The sequence below is a fragment of the Tamandua tetradactyla genome, chromosome 6, assembly GCF_023851605.1.
Source record: "Tamandua tetradactyla isolate mTamTet1 chromosome 6, mTamTet1.pri, whole genome shotgun sequence".
NCBI classification, from domain to species: Eukaryota; Metazoa; Chordata; class Mammalia; order Pilosa; family Myrmecophagidae; genus Tamandua; species Tamandua tetradactyla.
The window spans coordinates 144,297,450-144,325,301 of NC_135332.1; the positions used below are offsets into that span (position 1 = coordinate 144,297,450).

At 36.4% G+C, this 27,852-nt stretch overlaps 1 protein-coding gene across 16 annotated transcripts in view; it reads right to left on the reverse strand.

Annotated features, from left to right (window-relative positions):
* The window catches only part of RGS22 (regulator of G protein signaling 22), a 268,718-nt gene that overhangs the window by 146,511 nt on the left and 94,355 nt on the right, over nucleotides 1-27,852 (reverse strand). For all 16 annotated transcript variants that reach the window (XR_013178357.1, XM_077167336.1, XM_077167335.1 and 13 more), the window contains 3 exons: nucleotides 27,625-27,846; nucleotides 22,181-22,266; nucleotides 21,182-21,350 (listed from right to left, as the gene is read on the reverse strand). Coding sequence is in view for 15 of the 16 variants with exons in the window: in XM_077167336.1 (XP_077023451.1) it covers nucleotides 21,182-21,350; nucleotides 22,181-22,266; nucleotides 27,625-27,846 (477 nt within the window). In the remaining variant the exon portion in view is untranslated. The remainder of the gene's footprint in view (nucleotides 1-21,181; nucleotides 21,351-22,180; nucleotides 22,267-27,624; nucleotides 27,847-27,852) is intronic.

Consider the following 27,852-nt stretch of genomic DNA (forward strand, 5'->3'; position numbering starts at 1 on the left):
AGGGGTGAGGAGACTGAACTCCCTCTCAGATATATGCCCAAAGGCCAATTTTTTTCTCACATTTTTTTCTGCAGTTTTAATGATCTATAGCCCTTCAATCTCTCCTGACAATGCTATGTCTTTGACTTCGTTATAACCTGAATATTTGAATTATGAGATTAGATGCTGATCTCACCCCTTTTCTTCTCTCCTACTCTCCAATATCTCTTGAACTGGCTTTGGTCCCTCATATAATCCCTAATTCCTTGATCCCATTCTTAATTTCTCCCACACCTTGAGCTTTCTTCTGGGCTTTATATCTTTTCTACCTAGCATGAATCTCCAGGCCAGGATCTTTAACACTGCTTATTTTATCACTATTCGAAAATAGTGGTTTATTTGTATGTTTTTTTACTCGTGATCACATTAAATTTTTTTTTCACTTTTTCAGCTTTTTTTTAATTAATTAAAAAATAAACTAACACAACATTTAGAAATCATTCCATTCTACATATACAATCAGTAATTCTTAATATCATCACATAGATCATCATTTCTTAGTACATATGCATCGATTTAGAAAAAGAAATAGCAAGACAACAGAAAAAGAAATAAAATGATAATATAGAGAAAAAATAAAAATAAAAATACAAAAATATATAAGAAAAACAAATAAAAAAAACTATAGCTCAGATGCAGCTTCATTCAGTATTTTAACATAATTACATTACAATTAGGTAGTATTGTGCTGTCCATTTTTTTTTTTTTAGAAATCATACCATTCTACATATGCAATCAGTAATTCTTAATATCATCACATAGATGCATGATCGTTTCTTAGTACATTTGCATCGGTTTAGAAGAACTAGCACTATAACCGAAAAAGATATAGAATGTTAATATAGAGAAAAAAAATAAAAATAATAATAGTAAGAACAAAACAAAACAAAACAAAAACATAAAGCTCGGATGCAATTCATTCAGTGTTTTAACATGATTACTTTACAATTAGGTATTATTGTGCTGTCCATTTTTGAGTTTTTGTATCTAGTCCTATTGCACAGTCTGTATCCCATCAGCTCCAATTACCCATTATCTTACCCTAACTCCTGCTGAACTCTGTTACCAATGATATATTCCAAGTTTATTCTCGAGTGTCGATTCACATCATTGGGCCCATACAGTATTTGTCTTTTAGTTTTTGGCTAGACGCACTCAGCATAATGTTCTCTAGGTCCATCCATGTTATTACATGCTTCATAAGTTTATTCTGTCTTAAAGCTGCATAATATTCCATCGTATGTATATACCACAGTTTGTTTAGCCACTCGTCTGTTGATGGACATTTTGGCTGTTTCCATCTCTTTGCAATTGTAAATAACGCTGCTATAAACATTGGTGTGCAAATGTCCGTTTGAGTTTTTGCCCTTAATTCCTTTGAGTAGATTCCCAGCAATGGTATTGCTGGGTCGTATGGCAATTCTATATTCAGCTTTTTGAGGAACTGCCAAACTGCCTTCCACAGTGGTTGCACCATTTGACATTCCCACCAACAGTGGATAAGTGTGCCTCTTTCATCGCATCCTCTCCAGCACTTGTCATTTTCTGTTTTGTTGATAATGGCCATTCTGGTGGGTGTGAGATGATATCTCATTGTGGTTTTGATTTGCATTTCTCTAATGGCCAGGGACATTGAGCATCTCTTCATGTGCCTTTTGGCCATTTGTATTTCCTCCTCTGAGAGGTGTCTATTCAAGTCTTTTTCCCATTTTGTAATTGGGTTGGCTGTCTTTTTGTTGTTGAGTTGAACAATCTCATTATAAATTCTGGATACTAGATCTTTATCTGATATGTCGTTTCCAAATATTGATTCCCATTGTGTAGGCTGCCTTTCTACTTTCTTGATGAAGTTCTTTGATGCAGAAAAGTGTTTAATTTTGAGGAGCTCCCATTTATTTATTTCCTTCTTCAGTGCTCTTGCTTTAGGTTTAAGGTCCATAAAACCGCCTCCAATTGTAAGTTTCATAAGATATCTCCCTACATTTTCCTCTAACTGTTTTATGGTCTTAGACCTAATGTTTAGATCTTTGATCCATTTTGAGTTAACTTTTGTATAGGGTGTGAGATATGGGTCTTCTTTCATTCTTTTGCATATGGATATCCAGTTCTCTAGGCACCATTTGTTGAAGAGACTGTTCTGTCCCAGGTGAGTTGGCTTGACTCCCTTATCAAAGATCAAATGTCCATAGATGAGAGGGTCTATATCTGAGCACTCTATTCGATTCCATTGGTCGATATATCTATCTTTATGCCAATACCATGCTGTTTTGACCACTGTGGCTTCATAATATGCCTTAAAGTCAGGCAGCGCGAGACCTCCAGCTTCGTTTTTTTTTCCTCAAGATGTTTTTAGCAATTCGGGGCACCCTGCCCTTCCAGATAAATTTGCTTATTGGTTTTTCTATTTCTGAAAAATAAGTTGTTGGGATTTTGATTGGTATTGCATTGAATCTGTAAATCAATTTAGGTAGGATTGACATCTTAACTATATTTAGTCTTCCAATCCATGAACACGGTATGCCCTTCCATCTATTTAGGTCTTCTGTGATTTCCTTTAGCAGTTTTTTGTAGTTTTCTTTGTATAGGTTTTTTGTCTCTTTAGTTAAATTTATTCCTAGGTATTTTATTCTTTTAGTTGCAATTGTAAATGGGATTCGTTTCTTGATTTCCCCCTCCGCTTGTTCATTGCTAGTGTATAGAAACACGACAGATTTTTGAATGTTGATCTTGTAATCTGCTACTTTGCTGTACTCATTTATTAGCTCTAGTAGTTTTGTTGTGGATTTTTCCGGGTTTTCGATGTATGGTATCATATCGTCTGCAAACAGTGATAGTTTTACTTCTTCCTTTCCAATTTTGATGTCTTGTATTTCTTTTTCCTCTCTAATTGCTCTGGCTAGAACCTCCAACACAATGTTGAATAATAGTGGTGATAGTGGACATCCTTGTCTTGTTCCTAATCTTAGGGGGAAAGTTTTCAATTTTTCCCCATTGAAGATGATATTAGCTATGGGTTTTTCATATATTCCCTCTATCATTTTAAGGAAGTTCCCTTGTATTCCTATCTTTTGAAGTGTTTTCAACAGGAAAGGATGTTGAATCTTGTCAAATGCCTTCTCTGCATCAATTGAGATGGTCATGTGATTTTTCTGCTTTAATTTGTTGATATGGTGTATTACATTAATTGATTTTCTTATGTTGAACCATCCTTGCATACCTGGGATGAATCCTACTTGGTCATGATGTATAATTCTTTTAATGTGTTGTTGGATACGATTTGCTAGAATTTTATTGAGGATTTTTGCATCTATATTCATTAGAGAGATTGGTCTGTAGTTTTCTTTTTTTGTAATATCTTTGCCTGGTTTTGGTATGAGGGTGATGTTGGCTTCATAGAATGAATTAGGTAGTTTTCCCTCTGCTTTGATTTTTTTGAAGAGTTTGAGGAGAGTTGGTACTAATTCTTTCTGGAATGTTTGATAGAATTCAGATGTGAAGCCGTCTGGTCCTGGGCTTTTCTTTTTAGGGAGCTTTTGAATGACTGATTCCATTTATTTACTTGTGATTGGTTTGTTGAGGTCATCTATGTCTTCTTGAGTCAATGTTGGTTGTTCATGTCTTTCCAGGAACCCGTCCATTTCATCTAAATTGTTGTATTTATTAGTGTAAAGCTGTTCATAGTATCCTGTTATTACCTCCTTTATTTCTGTGAGGTCAGTAGTTATGTCTCCTCTTCCATTTCTGATCTTATTTATTTGCATCCTCTCTCTTCTTCTTTTTGTCAATCTTGCTAAGGGCCCATCAATCTTATTGATTTTCTCATAGAAGCAACTTCTGGCCTTATTGATTTTCTCTATTGTTTTCATGTTCTCAATTTCATTTATTTCTGCTCTAATCTTTGTTATTTCTTTCCTTTTGCTTGCTTTGGGGTTAGTTAGCTGTTCTTTCTCCAGTTCTTCCAAGTGGACAGTTAATTCCTGCATTTTTGCCTTTTCTTCTTTTCTGATATAGGCATTTAGGGCAATAAATTTCCCTCTTAGCACTGCCTTTGCTGCGTCCCATAAGTTTTGATATGTTGTGTTTTCATTTTCATTCGCCTCGAGGTATTTGCTAATTTCTCTAGCAATTTCTTCTTTGACCCACTCGTTGTTTAAGAGTGTGTTGTTGAGCCTCCACGTATTTGTGAATTTTCTGGCACTCTGCCTATTATTGATTTCCAACTTCATTCCTTTATGATCCGAGAAAGTGTTGTGTATGATTTCAATCTTTTTAAATTCGTTAAGACTTGCTTTGTGACCCAGCATATGGTCTATCTTTGAGAACGATCCATGAGCACTTGAGAAAAAGGTGTATCCTGCTGTTGTGGGATGTAATGTCCTATAAATGTCTGTTAAGTCTAGCTCATTTATAGTAATATTCAGATTCTCTATTTCTTTATTGATCCTCTGTCTAGATGTTCTGTCCATTGATGAGAGTGGGGAATTGAAGTCTCCAACTATTATGGTATATGAGTCTATTTCCCTTTTCAGTGTTTGCAGTGTATTCCTCACGTATTTTGGGGCATTCTGGTTCGTTGCGTAAATATTTATGATTGTTTTGTCTTCTTGTTGAATTGTTCCTTTTATTAGTAGATAGTGTCCTTCTTTGTCTCTTTTAACTGTTTTACATTTGAAGTCTAATTTGTTGGATATTAGTGTAGCCACTCCTGCTTTTTTCTGGTTGTTATTTGCATGAAATATCTTTTCTCAACCTTTCACTTTCAACCTATGTTTATCTTTGGGTCTAAGATGTGTTTCCTGTAGACAGCATATAGAAGGATCCTGTTTTTTAATCCATTCTGCCAGTCTATGTCTTTTGATTGGGGAATTCAGTCCATTAACATTTAGTGTTATTACTGTTTGGGTAATACTTTCCTCTACCATTTTGCCTTTTGTATTATATATATCATATCTGACTTTCCTTCTTTCTACACTCTTCTCCATACCTCTCTCTTCTGTCTTTTTGTATCTGACTCTAGTGCTCCCTTTAGTATTTCTTGCACAGCTGGTCTCTTGGTCACAAATTCTCTCAGTGACTTTTTGTCTGAGAATGTTTTAATTTCTCCCTCATTTTTGAAGATTAATTTTGCTGGATATAGGAGTCTTGGTTGGCAGTTTTTCTCTTTTAGTAATTTAAATATATCATCCCACTGTCTTCTAGCTTCCATGGTTTCTGTTGAGAAATCTACACATAGTCTTATTGGGTTTCCCTTGTATGTGATGGATTGTTTTTCTCTTGCTGCTTTCAAGATCCTCTCTTTCTCTTTGACCTCTGACATTCTAACTAGTAAGTGTCTTGGAGAATGCCTATTTGGGTCTAATCTCTTTGGGGTACGCTGCACTTCTTGGTTCTGTAATTTTAGGTCTTTCATAAGAATTGGGAAATTTTCAGTGATAATTTCTTCCATTAGTTTTTCTCCTCCTTTTCCCTTCTCTTCTCCTTCTGGGACACCCACAACACGTATATTTGTGCGGTTCATATTGTCCTTGAGTTCCCTGATACCCTGTTCAAATTTTTCCATTCTTTTCCCTATAGTTTCTGTTTCTTTTTGGACTTCAGATGTTCCATCCTCCAAATCACTAATTCTATCTTCTGTCTCTTTAAATCTATCATTGTAGGTATCCATTGTTTTTTCCATCTTTTCTACTTTATCCTTCACTTCCATAAGTTCTGTGATTTGTTTTTTCAGATTTTCTATTTCTTCTTTATGTTCAGCCCATGTCCTCTTCATGTCCTCCCTCAATTTATCGATTTCATTTTTGAAGAGGTTTTCCATTTCTGTTCGTATATTCAGCATTAGTTGTCTCAGCTCTTGTATCTCATTTGAACTATTAGTTTGTTCCTTTGACTGGGCCATATTCTCAATCTTCTGAGCGTGGACAGTTATCTTCTGCTGCTGGCGTCTGGGCATTTAGTCAGATTTCCCTGGGTGTCGGACCCAACAAGGTTGTAAGATTTTTCTGTGAAATCGTTGGGTTCTGTTTTTCTTATCCTGCCCAGTAGGTGGTGCTCGTGGCACACGTTTGTCTCACGTGTTTGGAATGGATCCCCCCGGTCACCGATCTCCGCGGCCTGGGGATTTCCGATCCAATTCTCTCCGTTGGTTCAGGGGCCGTGCGTGGTGGGACGTCAGCCGCCGCGGCTTTAGGGGACCCTGTGGCTGGTCACTGGCCGCAGCGGGCCCGGGGAATTCGCCACCGGACCAGGATGTCACCTGCGGGGGAGGGGCATCAGTCACCAGCAGCCGCGGCCTGGGGAGTTCCCCACCGGACCAGGAATCCGCCCGCGCCGGGGGTGGGGGGGCCACCGCGGCTTGGATAGCCCTCTGATCCGAGACTCGTAGCCGCGGACTTGAAGCCGCCCGCAAAAGAGGGGCACCGGCCGCCTCGGCTTGGGAAACTTGCCTCTCCAAGACTCTCAGCTGGCCCGGGAAGGAGGGAGGGAGTAGCTCTGACTTCCGCAGCTGCCGCTGCTCAGGAAATCGCACGCCGCTCGGGGATCTCACCGCAGCCGAGTCTCGCAGTCAGACTAGCCAGTCCAGACTGGGGTACGCTGTGTGTCCATTCCCTGCCGTAGCCCCGGGAGCTGTTCTGCACTGTTTCAGTTCACCTAGTAGTTGCTTTGGAGGAGGAGGAACTAAGACGCACGTACCTTACTAAGCCCCCATCTTCCACATTAAATTTTTAAAGTAAATTTTGTTGAAGTATAACATAATATAGAAAAGTACAAAAAACATAGGTGTACAGTTTTCAGAGAGTGAACAAACTTATGTAATGGCATCCAGATCAAGAATGACTATTACCAGAATCAGACTCCAAATCTCCCCTCCTGAACCCCTTGGAAATCCTCCATGGCCAACCATTATCCTACTTCAGTTAACATAGATAAATTGAGCCCGTTTCTGAAATTTTTATCAATGCATCATATAAGAAGGTACTCTTTTGTGTCTGACTTCCTTCATTCAACATTATGTATGTGAGATTCATTGAGCTGGTTGTAGTTCATGCTTTCTTGTTGCTGTATAGTTCCATTTTATATGAATATATGACAATTTACTTATCCACTTACTGTAGATGGACATTTGAGTTGTTTTCAATTTTAAGCTGTTAGAAATATAACTTCTATAAGCATTCTTGTATATGTCTTTTGGTGAACAAATGTATGCATTTCTGTTACTTACCTAGAAGTGGAATGCCTATGTATGCTCAGCTTTGGTAAAATATACTAAAACTAGTAAAATATGTCAATAGCTGCTCCTAAAGTTTTTCACTGATTATACAAATTTTAAACCTTCTTTAATTTTAGCCATTCTGGTGAGAATGCAGTGGTATCTAATTTTGTTTTGATGACTGATAAAGCTAAGTATCTTTGCATGTATATACTGGCCAGCCAAATAGCCTCATTTGTGAAGTACCCATTCCAGTTTTCTGTCCTTTTTTCTATTTTCATTCTCTAAATGGTGTCTCTTGATGCATCTAAGTTCTTGATTTTAATATAGTTTAATTTTCCCCAATATTAGTGCTTTTTGTGCTCTGTCTTAATAAAGCTTTGTCTCTCTCTGTCAAGGTCATGAATTTAATTTTCTGCTTTCTTCTAAAAGCTTTATTGTTCTACCTCTTAAACTTCTGTCTATGATCCAACTGGGGAATTGCTTTTTGAGTGTCGTGTGAGGTAGAGGTCAAAATCAAGTTTTATATATGGATATCTAATTGACCTAAAATCATTTCTGAAAACACTCTTCTTTCTCCACTAAACTGCAGCATCATTTCTGACATGAATTGGGTCATCTACGTACAGCTTTGTTTCTGGACTTTCTATACTATTCCATTAGTCTGAATGCCTATCCTTGGGCAATAATTACAGCGTCTTCATTAAATTTTTATAATCCGTATTGTTATCTGGTAATTCAAGTCCCCCAGATTTGTTCTTCAAGAATGCCTTACCTGTTCTTAGTGAAAATGGTAGTTTTGAAATTTAGCAACATTATCTTTTGCTCAAACAAATCTTACATATATTTCCTGAGATGTTACCAGAACTCAAAGGACTCAGCAAAGTACAGTTTGAAATCACAGTCGTGGAGGACGCCATAGCCCTCCAGGGCCCTCTTGATCTTCCTGCCAGACAAATACTTTTTCCATTCCTATTCTCAGGTTGTTGCTGGCCAAAGGCATGAACTCCTGCTTCCTGGATTCATAACAAATTCATGCCATCTAACTTCAAGTCAGCAATCACCATGGCTTATCAGTCCTTTGATTCACCTTCTGGTAGTTGCTTCAATTTACAACTTTCCCAATTATTTCATGCCCCAATCCTGTCTGACCCAGCCTTAACAACTTGCTACACACAGTGAGAGAGACTATTCCCAGTACTACTGGAAACCTCTCCAGGTTCATTTTGCAATCCTCCAATTGCTGACCCTTTGCCTTAGAGTCAGTTTCCCCAACTTTCTGGAATTTGATGCTTCTTGTAGAATGACCCCTAACTCTACCTATCCCTGGAGGCAGCCTTCAATTTTTCCTTTGTTTTGTGTACCCAAGTCAGTTGACCCCATTAATAGCTGACCCTCAGCTTCTAGAACTCCAAACATGAAAAGCCCCTATCCCAGCTGTGCTGGTTTGAAAGGATGTATGTCCCCTAGAAAAGCCATGTTTTAATCAAAATCCCATCTCAGAAAGGCAGAATAATCCCTATTCAATACTGTATGTGTTTGAATCTGTTATTAGATCATCTCCCTGGAGACGTAACCCATTCAAGAGTAGCTGTTAAACTGGATTAGGTGATAATGTGTCTCCACCCATTTGGGTGGGTCTTGATTAGTTTCTGAAGTCCTATAAAAGAGGAAATATTTTGGAGAAAGAGCGAATCAAAGACAGCAGAACAGAATGACATGGCCACAAGAGGCAGAGTCCACCAGCCAGCGACCTTTGGAGATGAAGAAGGTAAATGCCTCCCGGGGAGCTTCATGAAACAGAAAGAGAGTGAAGAAGCTAGCAGATGATTTCGTGTTACCTATGTGCCCTTCCAGATGAGAGAGGAAACCTGACCGTGTTCACCATGTGCCTTTCCAGATGAGAAAGAAACTGACTGTATTCACCACGTGCCTTCTCACTTGAGAGAGAAGCCTTGAACTTCATTGGCCTTCCTAAACCAAGGTATCTTCCCTGGATGCCTTTGGTTGGACATTTGTATAGACTTGTTGTAATCAGGACATTTTCTTGGCCTTAGAACTATAAACTTGCAATGTATTAAATTCCCTTTTTAAAAAGCCATTCTGGAGAGGGACCAAGATGGCGGCTTAGCAATGTGCACAATTTAGTTCGTCCTCCAGAACAGCTACTAAACAACCAGAAATGGTACAGAACAGCTCCTGGGCCACGTCAGTGACCAGACACACAGCGTACCCCAGTCTGGACCAGCTGGACCGGCTGTGAGCCCCCCCAGAACCATGAGTTCCCCAAGCCACGGCAGCCAGCGCCCCTCCCCCACAAGCTGCTTGCCAGAGGGGAAAGGAAAGGGACCTTACCAGCAGCAGGGGCTGAGCCCAACCAAATGCCAATTGTGGAATTAATTAACAAATTCTGACAACTAAAAATAGGCCCCCAGCTCAGGAGAACCTGGTCAAAGGAGAGGTCACTCATTTTCGCCCCGGCACCAAGGGGGCAAGGCTGAGGGAAAAAGACAAAAAAACAGAAACAGAGGTTTTTGTGGTTGTGTTTCTACAGAGGCTTGACTGCCTTTGGATACAGTGACAGGACTTCTCAGGCTACAACTGCCCACAGGGATAGGCAGAAGCAAGCTTGTTTGAGAGCAGCTCTGGAACCTCTGCCTTCCCCAGGAGAGGGGTGAAGCCCAACTCAGGTGGAATCCCTCCCTCAAGGAATTCAAACACCAGGGCTTGGTAATTTGAAGCTATTAAAACCAGCCTACAACCTCTCCTCTGTCTCCACCATGCCCCCAGCAGGGAGAGTCTGCCAAAGTTAAAGGTACCCCATCATCTTATGCTGGTAGGACCTGCAGGCAGACAAGCACCAAATACTGGGCAGAATAAGAAAAACAGAGTCCAGAGACTTCCCTGGAAAGTCTTTCAACCTGCTGGGTCTCACCCTCAGGGAAAAGTGATGCAGGTGACTCTTTCCTCCTGATAGGAAGCCAGTTTGGTCTGGGAAAATCCAGCTGGGGTCTACAATACCTAAGTAGACCCTCCGAAGGGTTGGGGTGGGGGGGGGAGACACCATACAGGCAGGGTAAGAAACAAGAAAACAAGAACTGAAAAATTCTCCTCTGTTAAACAAAACATAAGCTAGAGGTCCAGAAAAAAAGCTGAACTGAATGTCAAAGAACAGATTGACAAGAAATTCATCCAGCAAGAAAACACTAGGTAAAAGGAGTGAAAGCAATCTCCAGAATAAACTAATTAAGGTAATTAAATGCCTAGATGCCAGCAACAAATAACAAATCACACTAGGAAAATTGAAGATATGGCCCAGTCAAAGGACCAAACCAATAATTCAAATGAGATACAGGAGTTGAAATAATTAACTCAGAATGTACAAACAGACATGGAAAACCTCATCAAAAACCAAATCAATGAATTGAGGGAGGATATAAAGAACACAAGGAATGAACAAAAAGAAGAAATCAAAAGTCTGAAAAAACAAATCACAGAACATATGGGAATGAAAGGTACAGTAGAAGAGTTGAAAAAAAATAATGCAAACCCACAATGGTAGATTTTGAGAGGAAGAAGATATAATTAGTGAACTGGAGGATGGAACATCTGAAATCCAAAAAGAAAAAGAAAATATAGGGGAAAAAATGGAAAAATATGAGCAGGGAATCAGGGAATTGAATGACAATATGAAGCGCACAAATATACGTGTTGTGGGTGTCCCAGAAGGAGAAGAAGGGAAAAGGAGGCAAAAAACTAATGGAGGATATTATCACTGAAAATTTCCAAACCTTATGAAAGACTTAGAATTACAGATCCAAGAAGTGCAGCGTACCCCAAAGAGAACAGATCCAAATAGACATACTCCAAGACACTAATCAGAATGTCAGAGGTCAAAGAGAAAGAATTTTGAAAGAAGCAAGAGAAAAGCAATCCATCACGTACAAGGGAAACCCAATAAGACTATGCGTAGATTTCTCAGCAGAAATCATGGAAGCAAGAAGACAGTGGGATGATATATTTGAATTACTAAGAGAAAAACTACCAACCAAGAATTCTATATCCAGCAAAATTGTCCTTCAAAAATGAGGGAGAAATTAAAACATTTTCAGACAAAAAATCACTGAGAGAATTTGTAACAAAGAGACCAGCTCTGCAAGAAATACTAAAGGGAGCACTAGAGACAGATATGAAAAGACAGAAGAAAGAGGTGTGGAGAAGACTGTAGAAAGGAAGACTATGAGTAAAGGTAAAAAGAAGGAATATTAGATGACATATAAAATCCAAAAGGCAAAATGGTAGAAGAAAGTACTACCCATACAGTAATAACACTAAATGTTAAAGGATTAAACTCCCCAATCAAAAGACATAGACTGGCAGAATGGATTACAAAACAGGACCCATCTGTATGCTGTATTCAGGAAACACATCTTAGACCCAAGGATAAACACAAGTTGAAAGTGAAAGGTTGGGAAAAGATATTTCATGCAAATAACAATCAGAAAAGATCAGGAGTAGCTATACTAATATCCAACAAATTAGACTTCAAATGTAAAAGAATTAAAAGAGACAAAGAAGGATACTATGTATTAATAAAACAAACAATTCAGCATGAAGACATAACAATCATAAATATTTATGCACCAAACCAGAATGCCCCAAAATACATGTGGCAAACAATGAAAACACTAAAAAGAGAAATAGACATATCTACCATAATAGTTGGAGACTTCAATTCACCACTCTCATCAACGGACAGAACATCTAGACAGAAGATCAATAAAGAAAGAGAGAATTTGAATAATGCAATAAATGAACTAGACTTAACAGACATTTATAGGACATTACACCCCACAACAGCAGGATACACCTTTTTTTCAAGTATTCATGGATCATTCTCAAAGATAGACTATATGCTGGGTCACAAAGCAAGTCTCAAAAAATTTAAAAAGATTGAAATCATACAAAACACTTTCTCAGATCATAAATGAATGAAGTTGGAAATCAATAATAGGCAGAGTGCCAGAAAATTCACAAATATGTGGAAGCTCAACAACACATTCTTATACAACCAGTGGGTCAAGGAAGAAATTACAAGAGAAGTCAGTAAATATCTCGAGGCAAATGAAAAAGAAAACACAACATATAAAAATTTATGGGATGCAGCAAAGGCAGTGCTAAGAGGGAAATTTATTGCCCTAAATGCCTATATCAAAAAAGAAGGGCAAAAATCGAGGAATTAACTGTCCATTTGAAGAACTAGAGAAAGAACAGCAAACTAACCCCAAAGCAAGCAAAAGGAAAGAAATAATGAAGATTAGAACAGAAGTAAATGAAATCGAGAACATGAAAACAATTGAGAAAATCAACAAAACCAGAAGCTGGTTTTATGAGAAAATCAATAAGATTGATGGACCCTTAGCAAGACTGACAAAAAGAAGACGAGAGAGGATGCAAATAAATAAGATCAGAAATGGAAGAGGAGACATAACCACTGACCCCACAGAAATAAAGGAAGTAATGACAGGATACTATGAACAACTTTATGCTAATAAATACGACAATGTAGATGAAATGGACAACTTCTTAGAAGGGCATGAACAACCAACTCTGAATCAAGAAGAAATAGATGACGTCAACAAAACAATCACAAGTAAAGAAACTGAATCAGTCATTAAGAAGCTCCCCAAAAAGAAAAGTTCAGGACCAGATGGCTTCACGTGTGAATTCTACCAAACATTCCAGAAAGAATTACTACCAATCCTGTTCAAACTCTTTGAAAAAATTGAAGAGGAGGGAAAGCTACCTAATTCATTCTATGAAGCCAACATCATCCTCATACCAAAGCCAGACAAAGATATTACAAAAAAAGAAAACTACAGACCAAGCTCTCTCTTGAATATAGATGCAAAAATCCTCAACAAAATTCTAGCAAATAGAATCCAGCAACACATTAAAAGAATTATACATCATGACCAAGTAGGATTCATCTCAGGTATGCAGATGAAGGATGGTTCAACATAAGAAAATCAATTAATGTAAGACACCATATCAACAAATCAAAGCAGAAAAACCACATGATCATCTCAATTGATGCAGAAAAGGCATTTGACAAAATTCAACACCCTTTCCTGTTGAACATATTTCAAAGGATAGGAATAGAAGGGAACTTCCTTAAAATGATAAAGGGAATATATGAAAAAAACCCAGCTACCATCATCAATGGGGAAAAAATGAAAATTTTTCCCCTAAGATCAGTAACAAGACAAGGATGTCTGCTATCACCATTTTTATTCAACATTGTGTTGGCAGTTCTAGCCAGAGCAATTACACAAGAAAAAGAAATACAAGGCATCAAAATTGGAAAGGAAGAAGTAAAACTCTCACTGTTTGCAGATGATATGATACTATATGTCGAAAACCCAAAAAAAATCTACAGCAAAACTACTAGAGCTAATAAATGAGTACAGCAAAGTGGCAAGTTAGAAGATCAACACTCAAAAATCTGTAGTGTTTCTATACACTAGTAATGAACAATCTGAGGGGGAAATCAAGAAAAGAATTCCATTTACAATTGCAAACAAAAGAATAAAATATTTAGGAATAAATTTACCTAAAGAGACAAAAGACCTATACAAAGAAAACTACAAGAAACTATTAAAAGAAATCACAGAAGACCTAAATAGATGGAAGGGCATACCATGTTCATGGATTGGAAGACTAAATATAGTTAAGATGTCAATTCTACCCAAATTGATTTATAGATTCAATGCAATACCCTCAAAATCCCAACAACTTACTTTTCAGATATAGAAAACCAATAACCAAACTTATTTGGAAGGGCAGGGTGCCCCGAATAGCTAAAAGTATCCTGAGGAAAAAAAATGAAGTCGGAGGTCTCATGCTACTTGACTTTAAGGCATATTATGAAGCTACAGTGGTCAAAACAGCATGGTACTGGCATAAAGATAGATATATTGACCAATGGAATCAAATAGAGTGTTCAGATACAGACCGTCTCATCTATGGACAATTGATCTTTGATAAGGCAGTCCAGCCAACTGACCTGGGACAGAACAGTCTCTTCAATAAATGGTGCCTAGAGAACTGGATATCCATATGCAAAAGAATGAAAGAAGACCCATATCTCACACCCTATACAAAAGTTAACTCAAAATGGATCAAAGACCTAAACATTAGATCTAAGACCATAAAACTGTTAGAAGAAAATGTAGGGAAATATCTTTTAAATCTTATACTTGGAGGCAGTTTTATAGACCTTACACCCAAAGCAAGAGCACTGAAGAAAGAAAAAAAGAAATGGGAACTCCTCCAAATTAAATACTTTTGTGCATCAAAGAACTTCATCAAGAAAGTAAAAAGACAGCCTACACAATGGAAGACAATATTTGGAAACAACATATCAGGTAGAGGTCTAGTATCCAGAATTTATAAAGATTGTTCAACTCAACAACAAAAAGACAGACAACCAAATTACAAAATGGGCAAAACACTTGAACAAAAAGACACATGAAGAGACACTCAACTTCCCTGGCCTCTAGAGAAATGCAAATCAAAACCAAAATGAAATATCATCTCACACCCACCAGAATGTCCATTATCAATAAAACAGAAAATGACAAGTGCTGAAGAGGATGTGGAGAAAGAGGCACACTTATCCACTTTTGGTGGGAATGTCAAATGGTGCAACTACTGTGGAAGGCAGTTTGGCAGTTCCTCAAAAAGTTGAATATAGAATTGTCATATGACCTGGCAATACCATTGCTAGGTATCTACTCAAAGAACATGAGGGCAAGGACACAAACAGACATTTGCACACCAATGTTTATAGCAGCATTATTTACAATTACTAAGATATGGAAACAGCCAAAATGTCCATCCACAGACAGGTGGCTAAACAAACTGTGGCATATACATACGATGGAATATTATGCAGCTGTAAAACAGATTAAAGTTATGAAGTATGTAACAACATGGATGCATCTTGAGGACATTATGCTGAATGAGATTAGCCAAAAACAAAAGGACAAATACTGTATGGTCTCACTGATATGAAGTGACATTAGTGAATAAACTTGGAATATTTCATTGGTAACAGAGACCATCAGGAGATAGAAATAGGGTAAGATATTGGGTAATTGGAGCTGAAGGGATACAGATTGTACAACAGGACTGAATATAAAAATTCAGAAATGGACAGCACAGTACTACCTAACTGTAATACAATTAGGTTAAAACACTGAATGAAGCTGCATATGAGAATGATAGAGGGAGGAGGGCTGGGGGCATAAATGAAATCACAAAGAAAGATAAACGATAAAGATTGAAATGGTATGATCTAGGAATGCCTAAGGTGTATAATAATAGTGACTAAATGCACAGATTTTAAAAATGTTTTTGCATGAGGAAAAACAAAAGAATGTCATTACTGCAGGGTGCTGAAAATAGACGATAATTAATATTTTAAAATTTCAACTTATGTGTGAGACTAAAGAAAAAATGTTTATTTGGTACAAAATTTATATTTTGACCAGTGCATTTCCTAATATAACTTATGTAGACAGCTTAATTGAACACTATAAATACATGGAACCTTGGGTAGGACATGAGATTTTGTTGGTTTGTCCAGATTGATGCCCTGATGAATCCCAGAGTGATTTGATCAGTGAGTAGAAAAGTATTTGCAAAGTCCTCTTCGGGGAATGGTGAGAACGGGAGAAAATTCAACCTTCCCAAGTTGAATTCTTGATATTTTCACAAGCAGTGTGGACAACCAAAGCTATAGGCTGAGCCCACAGTCTTGGGGTTTGTTCATATGAAACTTAACCGCACAAAGGATAGGTCAAGCCTATTTAAAATTAGGCCTAAGAGTCACCCCCAAGAGAGCCTCTTTTGTTGCTTAGATGTGGCCTCTCTCTCCAGCCAACACAAGCAAACTCACCACCCTCCCCCTGTCTACGTGGGACATGACTCCCAGGGGTGTGGACTTTCCTGGCAACATAGGACAGAAATCCTAGAATGAGCTGAGACTCAGCATCAAGGGATTGAGAAAAACCCTAGAATGTGCTGAGATTCAGCATCAAGGGATTGAGAAAACCTTCTCGACCAAAAGGGGGAAGAGTGAAATGAGACAAAGTGTCAATGGCTGAGAGATTCCAAACCGAGTCAAGAGGTTATCCTGGGCATTATTCTTACGCATTAAGTAGATATCACCTTGTTATTCACGATGCAATGGAGAGGCTGGAGGGAACTGCCTGAAAGTGTCTACAAGACACATGGCTTGTGTTACAGTAGCCATGTGCCTTGATGATGATCGAATAATGATTTAGCTTTCACAATGTGACTGTGTGATTGTGACAACCTCGTGTCTGATGCTCCTTTTATCTACTTTATCAACAGACAAATAGAACATATGGAATAAAAATAAATAATAGGGGGAACAAATGTTAAAATAAATTTAGTTTGAAATGCTAGTGATCAATGAAAGGAACGGGTAAGGGGTATGGTATGCATAAATTTTTTTTTCTGTTCTCGTTTTATTTCTTTTCCTGAATAGATGCAAATGTTCCGAGAAATTATCATGATGATGAATATGCAACTATGTGATGATATTGTAAATTACTGATTATATATGTAGAATGGACGATCAAAAGAGGAATGATTGCTTTTGTTACATGTTTCTTGGTATTTAAAAAAATTAAATTAAATTAAAATTAAAAAAAAAATCCACATCAGAAAGTTTGCACCAAAAGTAAAGAAAGGCCTAGAATCAAGACGTAAATAAGCAAAGAAAGGAGAGAATACAGTGGACATTTGTCATTTTTTTAGTCCTAGCATCCATACCCATACCCTCTTCTGTATCTAGATAGAGCTATCAGTGTCACTTGGCTTAAGCTTGGCTAATCAAATTTTCTGTCTCTGGAACTTTAATTCTTCAACAGAATCAGATGCAACAACCAAAGAAATAGTTTGCAGCAGAACCAGGCAAGTCAATTAGCAGTTCTAGCTCCCAAGATGTTCTCTATCAGTTTCAAGGCCTGCTTCCTTAGGCTTCCCTTCCATCCTGCAAGGCTTCTCCTCAGTGGAGAAATAAGCATTTTAAGTACCCCCTTCCTTCATTATCCCCGATGCCTTCTCAATCTCCCTCATCAGTTAATATCTGTTGTCAGTTTGGTGTGTTTTCTTCCAGACAATTTCTATACACCTCATTTGTTTTTAAAATTGCAGGTATGCAGAAACTTTGGGTATTTATGTGACACCTAGGACTCACAGTTAGAGCTCTGAAGCCATGAAAGTCAGCAGTACCCCATACAGTAATGGTTTGAAAGGGTGAAGAAGTGATCAGACATTGAGTAGAGATATGAATGAAGCTGATCTGGATAGGACTAAGGTACATCAGAAGACCGGGTAAAGGAGGTGTATTGTCTATCTTAAAACGTCAACTTCTGTGTGAGACTAAAGGGAGAGATGTTTATTTGGTGCAAAATTTCTATTTTGACTACTGCATTTCCTAATTTAACTTGTATGGGCAGTTTAATTGAACACCATAAGTACAGGATTATGGTCAGTTTAGTTGAACACCATAAGTACAGAGAACCTTGAATAGCGCCTGAGATTTTGTTGGTCCTGGATAAGCCAGGACCCATCATCAAGGGATTGAGAAAACCTTCTTGATCAAAAGGGAGAAGAGAGAGATGAGAAAAAATAAAGTGTCAGCAGCTGAGAGATTTCAAACACATTCGGGAGGTTGTTCTTACTCATTATATAGATATCCCTTTTCAGTTTATAATGTATTTGAGTGGCTAAAGGGAAGTACCTGAAACTGTAGAGCTGCGTTCCATCCAGTAGCCTTGTTTCTTGAAGATGATTGTAGGAAGATATGCTGTTTACAATGTGACTATGTGATTGTGAAAGCCTGTGTTTGATGTTCCCTTTATCTAGGACACAGACAGATGACTAAAAATATGGATTAAAAAAAATAAACAAATAATAGGCAGAACAAAGGTTAAAATATATTGGGTAGATGGAAATACTAGTGGTCAGTGAGAGGGAGAGGTAAAAGGGGTATGGTATGTATGAGTTTCTTCTTTTTATTTCTTTTTATGGAGTGATGCAAATGTTCTAAAAAATGATCATGGTGATGAATATACAACTATGTGATGATATTGTGAGTCACTAATTGTACACCATGTATAAGAATGTTTGTATTTGTATGTTGTTTTGTTCATAAAAATATATTTTTTAAAAAAAGCCATTCTGTTTCTGGTATATTGCATTCCAGTAGCTAGCAAACTAGAACACCAACTCTCTGGGAGAATTCCTCTGCCAGCCTCTCTCAGCAGTGTCCTCACCCATACTTCTGAAAGATTCCAAGTTGTTCAACAGGAGCAGAGAAGGGAGTGCCCAGTGTTACTCTCATTTCTCATTTCTCCAACAAGTCAACTGACTCAAGCTTAAGGAACACCCTCAGAAGAGGCAGTGCTCAAATGGAAGAGATATTGCTCCCGACTCTCACACAGAATTAAAAAAACAAGACAGAGAAATGAGAGATACCATCTGTATAGTCATTACTCCTCTCACAGGTAAGACTTCCTCAGTGAATAAAAGCTTTATAAGACCCTAGTCCACTTTTGTACCCTCCTTTCCTTCCTTTAAAACAAATTTATTCATTATTAATTATATGTTCATTCAACATACATTCACTAAGTGACTACTCTATTCCAAGCAGTATTCTAAGCACTAAGAGGAGGTCAAAATAATTAAGGAACTCTCAAGTTGTTGAAAGAGATCAGTATACAAGTGTCCTTGCTATTTCGACTTTACAAAAAGGATGTTAGGGAATAGAAGAGGTGGGGTGAAAGAAGAGTCAGTCAGACATAAAATCAGTTAATTACTCCATTTTATACTTCTAAGTGATGGGCCAAGTATTTGTGCTTAAGTGGTACAAAGACTTAAAGAAATATTACCATTAAAAGAAAGATTAATCCCTATCTGTTGTCACTGTTTAAATAATTTAAGGGCCCAGAATTAATATTAAAAAAAAGGTACTATATTGTTAAAGTATTAATCATGTTCATAGAAATGAGTTTTTTCATCTCAGAAAATAGTAAAAATAAACTAACTTGGATTTACTCTCTTACTTATATTTGATTAAATTCACATATAAGGAATCAGAACTTATTCCCCTTGATGGATTCTTCCCTTTGTATGTTTATTGGCCTCTACTAGCAGGACATATTTTTATGACATTCCTGACATTTCTATAATATGTAAGTTAAGAGAAAAAATAAATACCTAAAAATAAGTATAAGCCAGGGGGGACATGGGTAGTTTAGTGGTAGAATTCTCACTTGCCATGTGGGAGACCTGGGTTCAATTCCCAGCCCATGCACTTCCCAAAACAAACAAAAACAAAACACAAAACAAACAAAAATTCAACAAATGGTGTTGCAGTGATGGGATACTCAGACAGAAAAAGAATGAAATATGACCCCACCACACAGCATACAAAAATAATTAAAAATAAGTATAAGCAAGAAGAAATATGTGCCTTTGATACTTCACTACACATTATTCAGGAGAAATAATGACACTGGCATAATTTTAAATATTTTTACCAAATATTACTGGCAGAAATGTTAAACTACAAAATTAAATAAGAAATACAGATGAAAAATGTTCAAGACAGGATAATTATACTGATTCCAACAGAGATGGCAATAGATTTCCTCTTGTATTGACATCTTTGATCAACTGGAAGTGCCTGTCCAGAATGCTGTGTTGAAAAGAATTTGGAGCCAAGTCCTATATCAGCAGGAAAACTGCCATGATTGATTAGCAATGTCTGTGATGGATGGAGACTACGAGAATAGCAACACATGGGCCACATATTTTCCATTCCTGATTCTGAGAAAGCCCTCATCATCTGCTGTATAGAATTGTATTTTGGGAGAGGAGAGATAAGAGTCAGAGGCCAAATATCAAAGAACAATTTTTACTATACAGTGACTCACTAAAAGGACATTTAATTTTAGGTGAGATCTTTTCAAATATGCTCATGAAGAACAAATTTATCTTAGAATAACAGTTAAACAGTAGTGCATCTTATACTGTGAAATAATCCAGACAATAGGAAAAAGATGATCTAATTCATCATTGTTTTGGCACAAAAATAATGGCATTCAGATAACACAAACTTTGCAATGAATAATGAAACCACAGCTGTAATTCAAATTACCCTTGCTTTCCAGGTGATACTAAATATGTTAATGTGTACCTATGAGAACAATTTTTCTAATTACAGTTCAGGTTGGAAGAATGAAGAGCAAATAAGTCAGCAAAAATCCACAAGAAGTGTCATGGTCAGGTTCATGTGTCAAATTGGCCAAGTGGCGATACCTGTTTGTCTGGTTGGGCAAGTGCTGGCCTGTCTGTTGCAATGAGGACATTTCATAGAATTAGATCACGATCATGTCAGCTGCATCCACAGCTGATTCCTTTGTAATCAGCCAAGGGGAGTGTCTTCTGTAATGAGTAATGCTTAATCTAATCACGGGAAGCCTTTTAAGGAGGATTCAGAAGAGACAGGCTCTCTTTCTGCTTTCTCTGGCCTCTCCTGTGGAGTTCATCCAGACCCTCCATCAGAATCGTTGGCTTCACAGCCTGCCCTGCAGATTTTGGACTCTGCGTTCCCACACTTACGTGAGACACTTTCATAAATTTTATATTTACAAATATTTCCTGTTGATTCTGTTTCTCTAGAGAACCCTAACAAATATAAGAAGTATTGCTAAATCTGCTGTAGAATTATTTGAAATAATTTTCCCTATTCATGTTGTGCCAGTGAGATGAAGTGCCTAAAATGAGAAGGTTCAATGAAGCCCCAAGTCATGAAAAAAATATTCATACTTTTACCTCACCGAGAGAAATGTAGAACTTTTTCATAATTACTAGATTTTCTTCTTCAACTGAAGGAGGTGTTGGACTGGATGGCTTTTTCAGGATCCACGGAGTAAAATCTGCATCTAGTGTGATATTCATGCCCGATCGGCTCCATCTTACTTGTGAGACCAATTTGGCTAACCTGCATTTTAGAAATCATGCAAACGTAAAATAACTTTTAATCTCACCTCCTAACTCTGTAAGACAATTCTCTTACTTAGGCTCTGCTAAAATTAACAGCTTATTCATAGATATACTATTAATAATCATTGTTTTATTTTATTTTGATTTTAAAAATGGCTCTTCCAGAAAAAAATGGTTCTTCTAAGAAAAGATCAAATTCTTTTAGTTAAATTCAGAACATTTAGTACTTACACTTTAAGAGTCAGTGAACATCTGAATGAAGCTGCATGTGAGGTATAGGTTTTTTTTTTTCTTTCTTTCTATTATTGTTTTAATTCTTATTCTGTTGTCTTTTTATTTCTTTTTCTAAATCGATGCAAATGAACTAAGAAATGATGAATATGCAACTATGTGATGTTATTAAGAATTACTGATTGTACATGTAGAATGGAATGATTTCTAATTGTCTTGTTAATTCTTTTTTTAATTAATAAAAAAAAAAAGTCAGTGAACATAAAGGAAAAGCTTGGCCCTCTACTATGATATTTTACTTTTTCATGACATTCTTTAATACCCTGAACATAAATACCATTATTACCAAGAGATAATTTACAAAATATAATGACCAAAGAGGTACAATTGATGTACGTTTATTAACTAATATTTCTGTGAAATTTATTTAATGTTAAGTGATTTTTACCCACTGTCTATTTTATATCAGGCAGGATCCAAATTCCAGTATGTTAATAAGTATAAGATTTTACTGAGAAAGTACAGGAAAAGGATTTTAGGTGAGAAAAATGTAATAGCCATTAAAATATATATATTTATATTGTTGGGACTACAAACCTGTATTCAAAGTAGCAATCACTTTCCAGAAAAGCTGGAAGTCTTTCTTTTTTGATCCACTTAATACCTTGTTCTCGACTAAGACACTATTAGAGGAAATACAAAAAAGATAATGAGAATGTCAAAGAAAACCAGCTTTTAAAGCAATAGAGGCCTAATTATGAGAGCAATAATGACTTCTTGGTACCACTAGGAACCCTACCTCTACCTTCTTTTGCACAAGAGGGAATGGAAACCCTGACTCACAAATTTAAGGCCCCTTCTCGCCTTCTGGTACCTCTTTAATTCTCTCAAAATATCTTATCTCAACCATTATAATATCCACTTTATATATTAACAAGTTGAATCTGGAAAAGATAAGTAATTTGCTAGAGGAAAAGGAATATGGAAAAAGTCAGTCCTTCTCAGTATTTTCACAGTCATAAAATGGGTTGAAAAGAATTACAAACAGAAAAAGCACTAGCCAGGATGGTGTCACTATGGTGACTGCAAGTCTCTTGTTCATCCAGGCTTTAAATTTTTTGTTGACTATTTAACATCCTCAGCACTACCCTGGGGAAACCATGTAAATCCTGAAATAGTTAATGTGACTCCTTCCAACTTTGGTTATTGTTTATGAAATTGTTTTGGCTGTCCTAGTACATCTGCCTTCCCACAAATTTTAGAATCCACTTGTTAGTTTCTACACACAAAAAAAAAAGTCCTGTTAGTGTTTCATTAAGACTGGTTTGAGGAAATCAATAGGCCATGCCCCTGATCTGCAGGATTTCTCTTGTGAAGCTTATATATGAAGCAGAGAAGCTTAGCTTACCCTACCTATAGGTATGCCTAAGAGTCACCTCCAAAGGACCTCTTTTTGTTGCTCAGATGTGGCCTCTCTCTCTCTAAGCTTAACTCTATAAATGAAACCATGGCATCTAGGGATGAAAGTCTCTCTGGCAGCATGGGAAATAACTCCCAGGGATGAGCCTGGTCCTGGTACCGTGGGATCAACAATGCCATCCTGACCAAAAGGGGGGAAAGAAATGTAACAAATAAGGTATCATTAGCTGAGAGAGTTCAAATAGAGTCAAGTGGCTACTCTAGAATGACTCTTATGCAAGCTTCAGTTAGACATTGCCACCTGTCATAATTTGCCAAACTCCAACCAAAACCATTCTCGCCAATCCTCAAGAATACCTAGGGTATTATATAAGACTCTACAACGGCTCCATGCACTAGGATAATTTTCCAAAACCTACAAACTCCAGATAAGTCCTGAAATGCAGAGGGGCTAGCCTGTCCAGAATATCAACTAGTTCCACCCATGTTATCTAGCGACAGCCCCTTCCAACATGAAAAAGTTAGAATGGGCATAGCCCAAATATCCCTAAGAGTGGGAGAAAGATCAAAGGTGATGGTGGAGTTATACAGAGAAGGTAGGATTTAACAAATAAGTATGAGTACTGTATCATTATATTGGTATTTCTTTTACTCTGAAATCTGTTCTACAACTAATTGTTATGATGTGTTCTGAAATTTATTGCTTTTTGTATATATGTTATTTTTCACAAAAAAAAGAGAGAGAACGAGGAGTATAACAGAGAAGATAAGATTTAACAAATAAATATGACTGCTGAATCATTATATTGATATTTCTGTTGGTCTCCAGTGTCTTAGAGCAGCTAGAAGAAAAAACAAAAAATGGTGAAACTGTAACCCATACCAAATTTTAAAATCGGTTCTATAACTACTTGTTACTTGTTCTATAACTACTTGGAAATGTATTCCTTTTGGTATATATGTTATATTTCACAATAAACAAAAAACATTTAAAAATAAATAAAAATTCTTATTGGAAAAAAAAGACTAACTGGAGGAGAAATGACCAATTAGCAATAATGAGGTTTTTAATCTATGAACACTATGTCTCTCTTCACTTATTTAAACCTCTTTCAATAGTATTCTTTAAAAAAAAATTTTTTTTAGAGTTATCCTCAGAATCATATGTGTTTTGGTACTATTGTGAATGATACTTATTTGGGCATTGCAGTTCCCAATTGCTCATTGGTAGAATATAGAAATACAACAGAATTTTGTATTTTGATCTTACATCCTGCAACCTTGTTAATGTAGCAGCATGTTGGTAAATGAATTCTTTAGGATTTTTAAATACATAAGGATAACATCTGAAAACAGAGATGGTTTTCTTTCTTCTTTCCAATCTGCCTGCCTTTTGTTTATTTTTCTCATCTTACTGCACTGGATAGGACTCATTAGGATGTTGGCTAGGAGTGACTTGAGTGGTGGAAAAACATCAGAGCTATGGTGTTCTGGGGTGCAGATGGAGATTTACTGGGAAAGGGCATGAAAGAACTTTCTAGGGTGGTGGTAATTTTCTATATCTTGATGACAGTTTCACAGTTACATGGGAGTATGTATTTGTTAAAGCAGCAAATAATTTGTGCATTTAATTGTATATAAATTTTACATCAAAAACCTGTAAACAAATATCAAATTCTAGTTAATGATCTACAAGCTGAAATACTCAGGGGGAAGTGTACTAATGTCTGCAATTTACTTTGAAATAAGTAAAAACCAATTAATGGATAGAAAAAGGAGTGGTTAGATACATGATGAAGCAAGCATGGTAAAGTGTTCTTGGTAAAAATCTGGGAGGTGCAAGGGTGGTTCAGTGGCAGAATTCTCACCTGCCATGTGGGAGGCCTGGGTTCAATTCCCGGTCCATGCACTTCCCAAAAAAACAAACAAACAAGAAGTTCAACAAATGGTGCTGCAATAATGGGATACTCACATGCTCACATGGAAAAAGAATGAAATGTGACCTCCATCATTCAGCATATAAAAAAAAACTAACTGAAAACTATTTTATATGCAGTGTTCACTATAAAAATTCTTTCTTAAAGACAAAAGCAAAAAACAAACAAAAAAATTCTTTCTTGCTTGTATGTTTAAAATTTTTCATAATAAAATATTGAAGGCAAAGTCATCTGAAGAATTTTTTCCAGGTCACTAAGTCAGAATCTCCTGGCATGAGTATTCTGGTTAAGAACCACTGTTTTACATGTGTGTTGTGATCATTTTACAAATTCTGCTGGGACTATGCGTATGATTGCACTGAGTTTATACATTAGAGAGGACTGACATCCCTCTAAAAGTTGAGTCGTCTTACCTGATGAATAAAGTATGTCTATTTGTTCATATTTATGGGCCCTTAATAAAGTTTCATAATTTTCTTTCTTATAATTTCTCTTTTATATAATCTCTTTTTATTTTACTCCTAGAAAGTTTATAAGTCTTGCTTTTGTTCTTATTTCATAGCTATTGTGGATGGAATATTTTTTTCCACTAAATTTTCTCCCTGGGTACCACTGACATATTTAAAAAGTTATCAATTCACATGTATTTAATTACTAGTAACTCATATTCACATTGTTCCTAACAGTTTTTCAGTTGATTCTCTCAAGTTTTGTGGATATATTATTATAATACTTGAAAGATATGGTAAATACTCCTTCCTTTATTCCCCAATAATATACCTTATTTTTTATATTCCAATTGCATTGGTTGGAACTCCAATGAATATGTCAAAAATTAATTACAAAATAAAGCATCTTTATCTTGCTCTTAAATATAACTGAATGCTTCCAAAGTTTTACTAGCAAACATATTATGTTTATTGACATGAGATATTTGTTTTCCATGATGTTGATGAAATACCCTCCTATTCCTATTTTATGAGAAACAGATGTTAAATTTTACTGAATGCCTTTTGGCATAATTATGATAAATGGAATCTTTCCATTGATCTAGTAGTATGGTATGGGATATTTAGAGATTTCTTGTTATTGAACCATCTTTGACTTCCTAAATTACATTTGGTCCTGACATATCTTTCTTTCAATGTACTATTAGGTTTTATTTAATAATATTTTATTAGGATTTTATAGCAGTATTTTAAGTGAAAATGTCCAAAGTTTTCTTTTTATATGCTATAATTATTGGATTTTTCAGTATTATATCAATCATTTAAAAACTAGAATGTTTGCCTTCTCTTACCTGATCTGAAACAGTCAATTCTTATCCTAGGTAAACTATTCCTTTGAACACAGTGCTCCCTCTGTAAATTCACCATTGATAGGGGCCCCAGCTTATTCACTACTGTATCTTTAATGTTTAGAACAATACCTGTAACATCTTGTGTGCAGTAAATTATCTGTTGATTAAATAAATAAATGCATGACATAAAGAGTTATGTATTTAGTTCAGCTCAATTTAGCTAACAACTTCAAATGCCTAAGTGGCTCTCAGAATACTGAGTGCTGGTGGTTCAATGATAAACAACACAAACACTAATGCCCTGCCCTCAAATTGCTAACAATCTCCACATAAATAACCTAGATTTCTAAATTTCAATAAAGGTATTCACTCTCCATAATTTCTTTTCACTCTTGCTTTATTATGCAAATGACTAAAGGCTATTCTTAATCTTTTGAAGCAGGATAGGTATCTACATTTTCAATTACTCTTGACTTGATATCATAATTGATTGCTTTTTTCTCAAAAAAGTACAAATTCCTAGTACTATCTACTAGCAATAATGGCCATAATGTAGGTCATTCTCAGTTTATCAAAAGAAAACTCTCTTAATCTTATACATTAACAGCATCCCCAAACATTCCTGAGGCCTCAACCCAATCCTTTCACTAAAATAATTAATCAGATTGAGGTTAACAGCAAAGAGAAATGATGTGAATTCACCACCAGAAGAACTGAGTACCTTTTAGGTTAGAGTAGAGCTATGTCTTGAGTATTCTTAGCCTAGTTCTATCAGACATTTTAAATCAGTGGAAAATACCGTTGTTAAACATTATTAGTTTCATTTGACCCACACAACAAAGCTAAACAGTACTTAGGAAAGGCATCATTTGACAGATGATGAAAATGAGGTTTAGCAAAGTGCCTCGTTCAAGGACACAGAGCTAGGAGTTGAAGACCCCAGGTTCCTGGAGTCAAGGTAAGTAGATAGGATCAGGATCTGGGAGGCAATGTGAGGCCAAGGAGGTCAGAGTATAAATTGAAAGTCAGAAGTCTCAATTCCCAACACATGACAGAATTGGTGTAAAGCCCAAACGAAATAAATTCACCATACAGTCACATTTTCTACAATGTATCTAAACTATAAAGTAGGGGATACATTATTTGTACTGCCTAAAATGAACTTGATAGTCTAAATATTCAAACTTAATTATTTTCATACTGATAACCATACATCAATAAAACTATTAGACTAAATAAACCACTAAATATGAACAGATGATATAGCACCTAATAGATGCTATGTGTAAGTACAATAAAATGCAATTACAATAGTTATATTACTGTTAATTGCTCCACATACTTTACTTATCTAGCAAGAAACAAACTCAAATATACCTTCTTACCATAATATTATAGTTGACATTAATGGTTTCATCTTCAGAGACGGTATTTATCTGAACAGGTTTAACATCATTCTTTCCCTTCCTTACAACATTATAAATGGGATTTCGAGGTTGCTGGTTTTGTAGAATTTTTTTTAGCTGTTTTTCCAGAAGTTGCGGAGCATTGTTAACTACTTCAAAAACTCCATAATCCACATTAAATCTAATTGCCTCTGTAAAGGTCTGCAA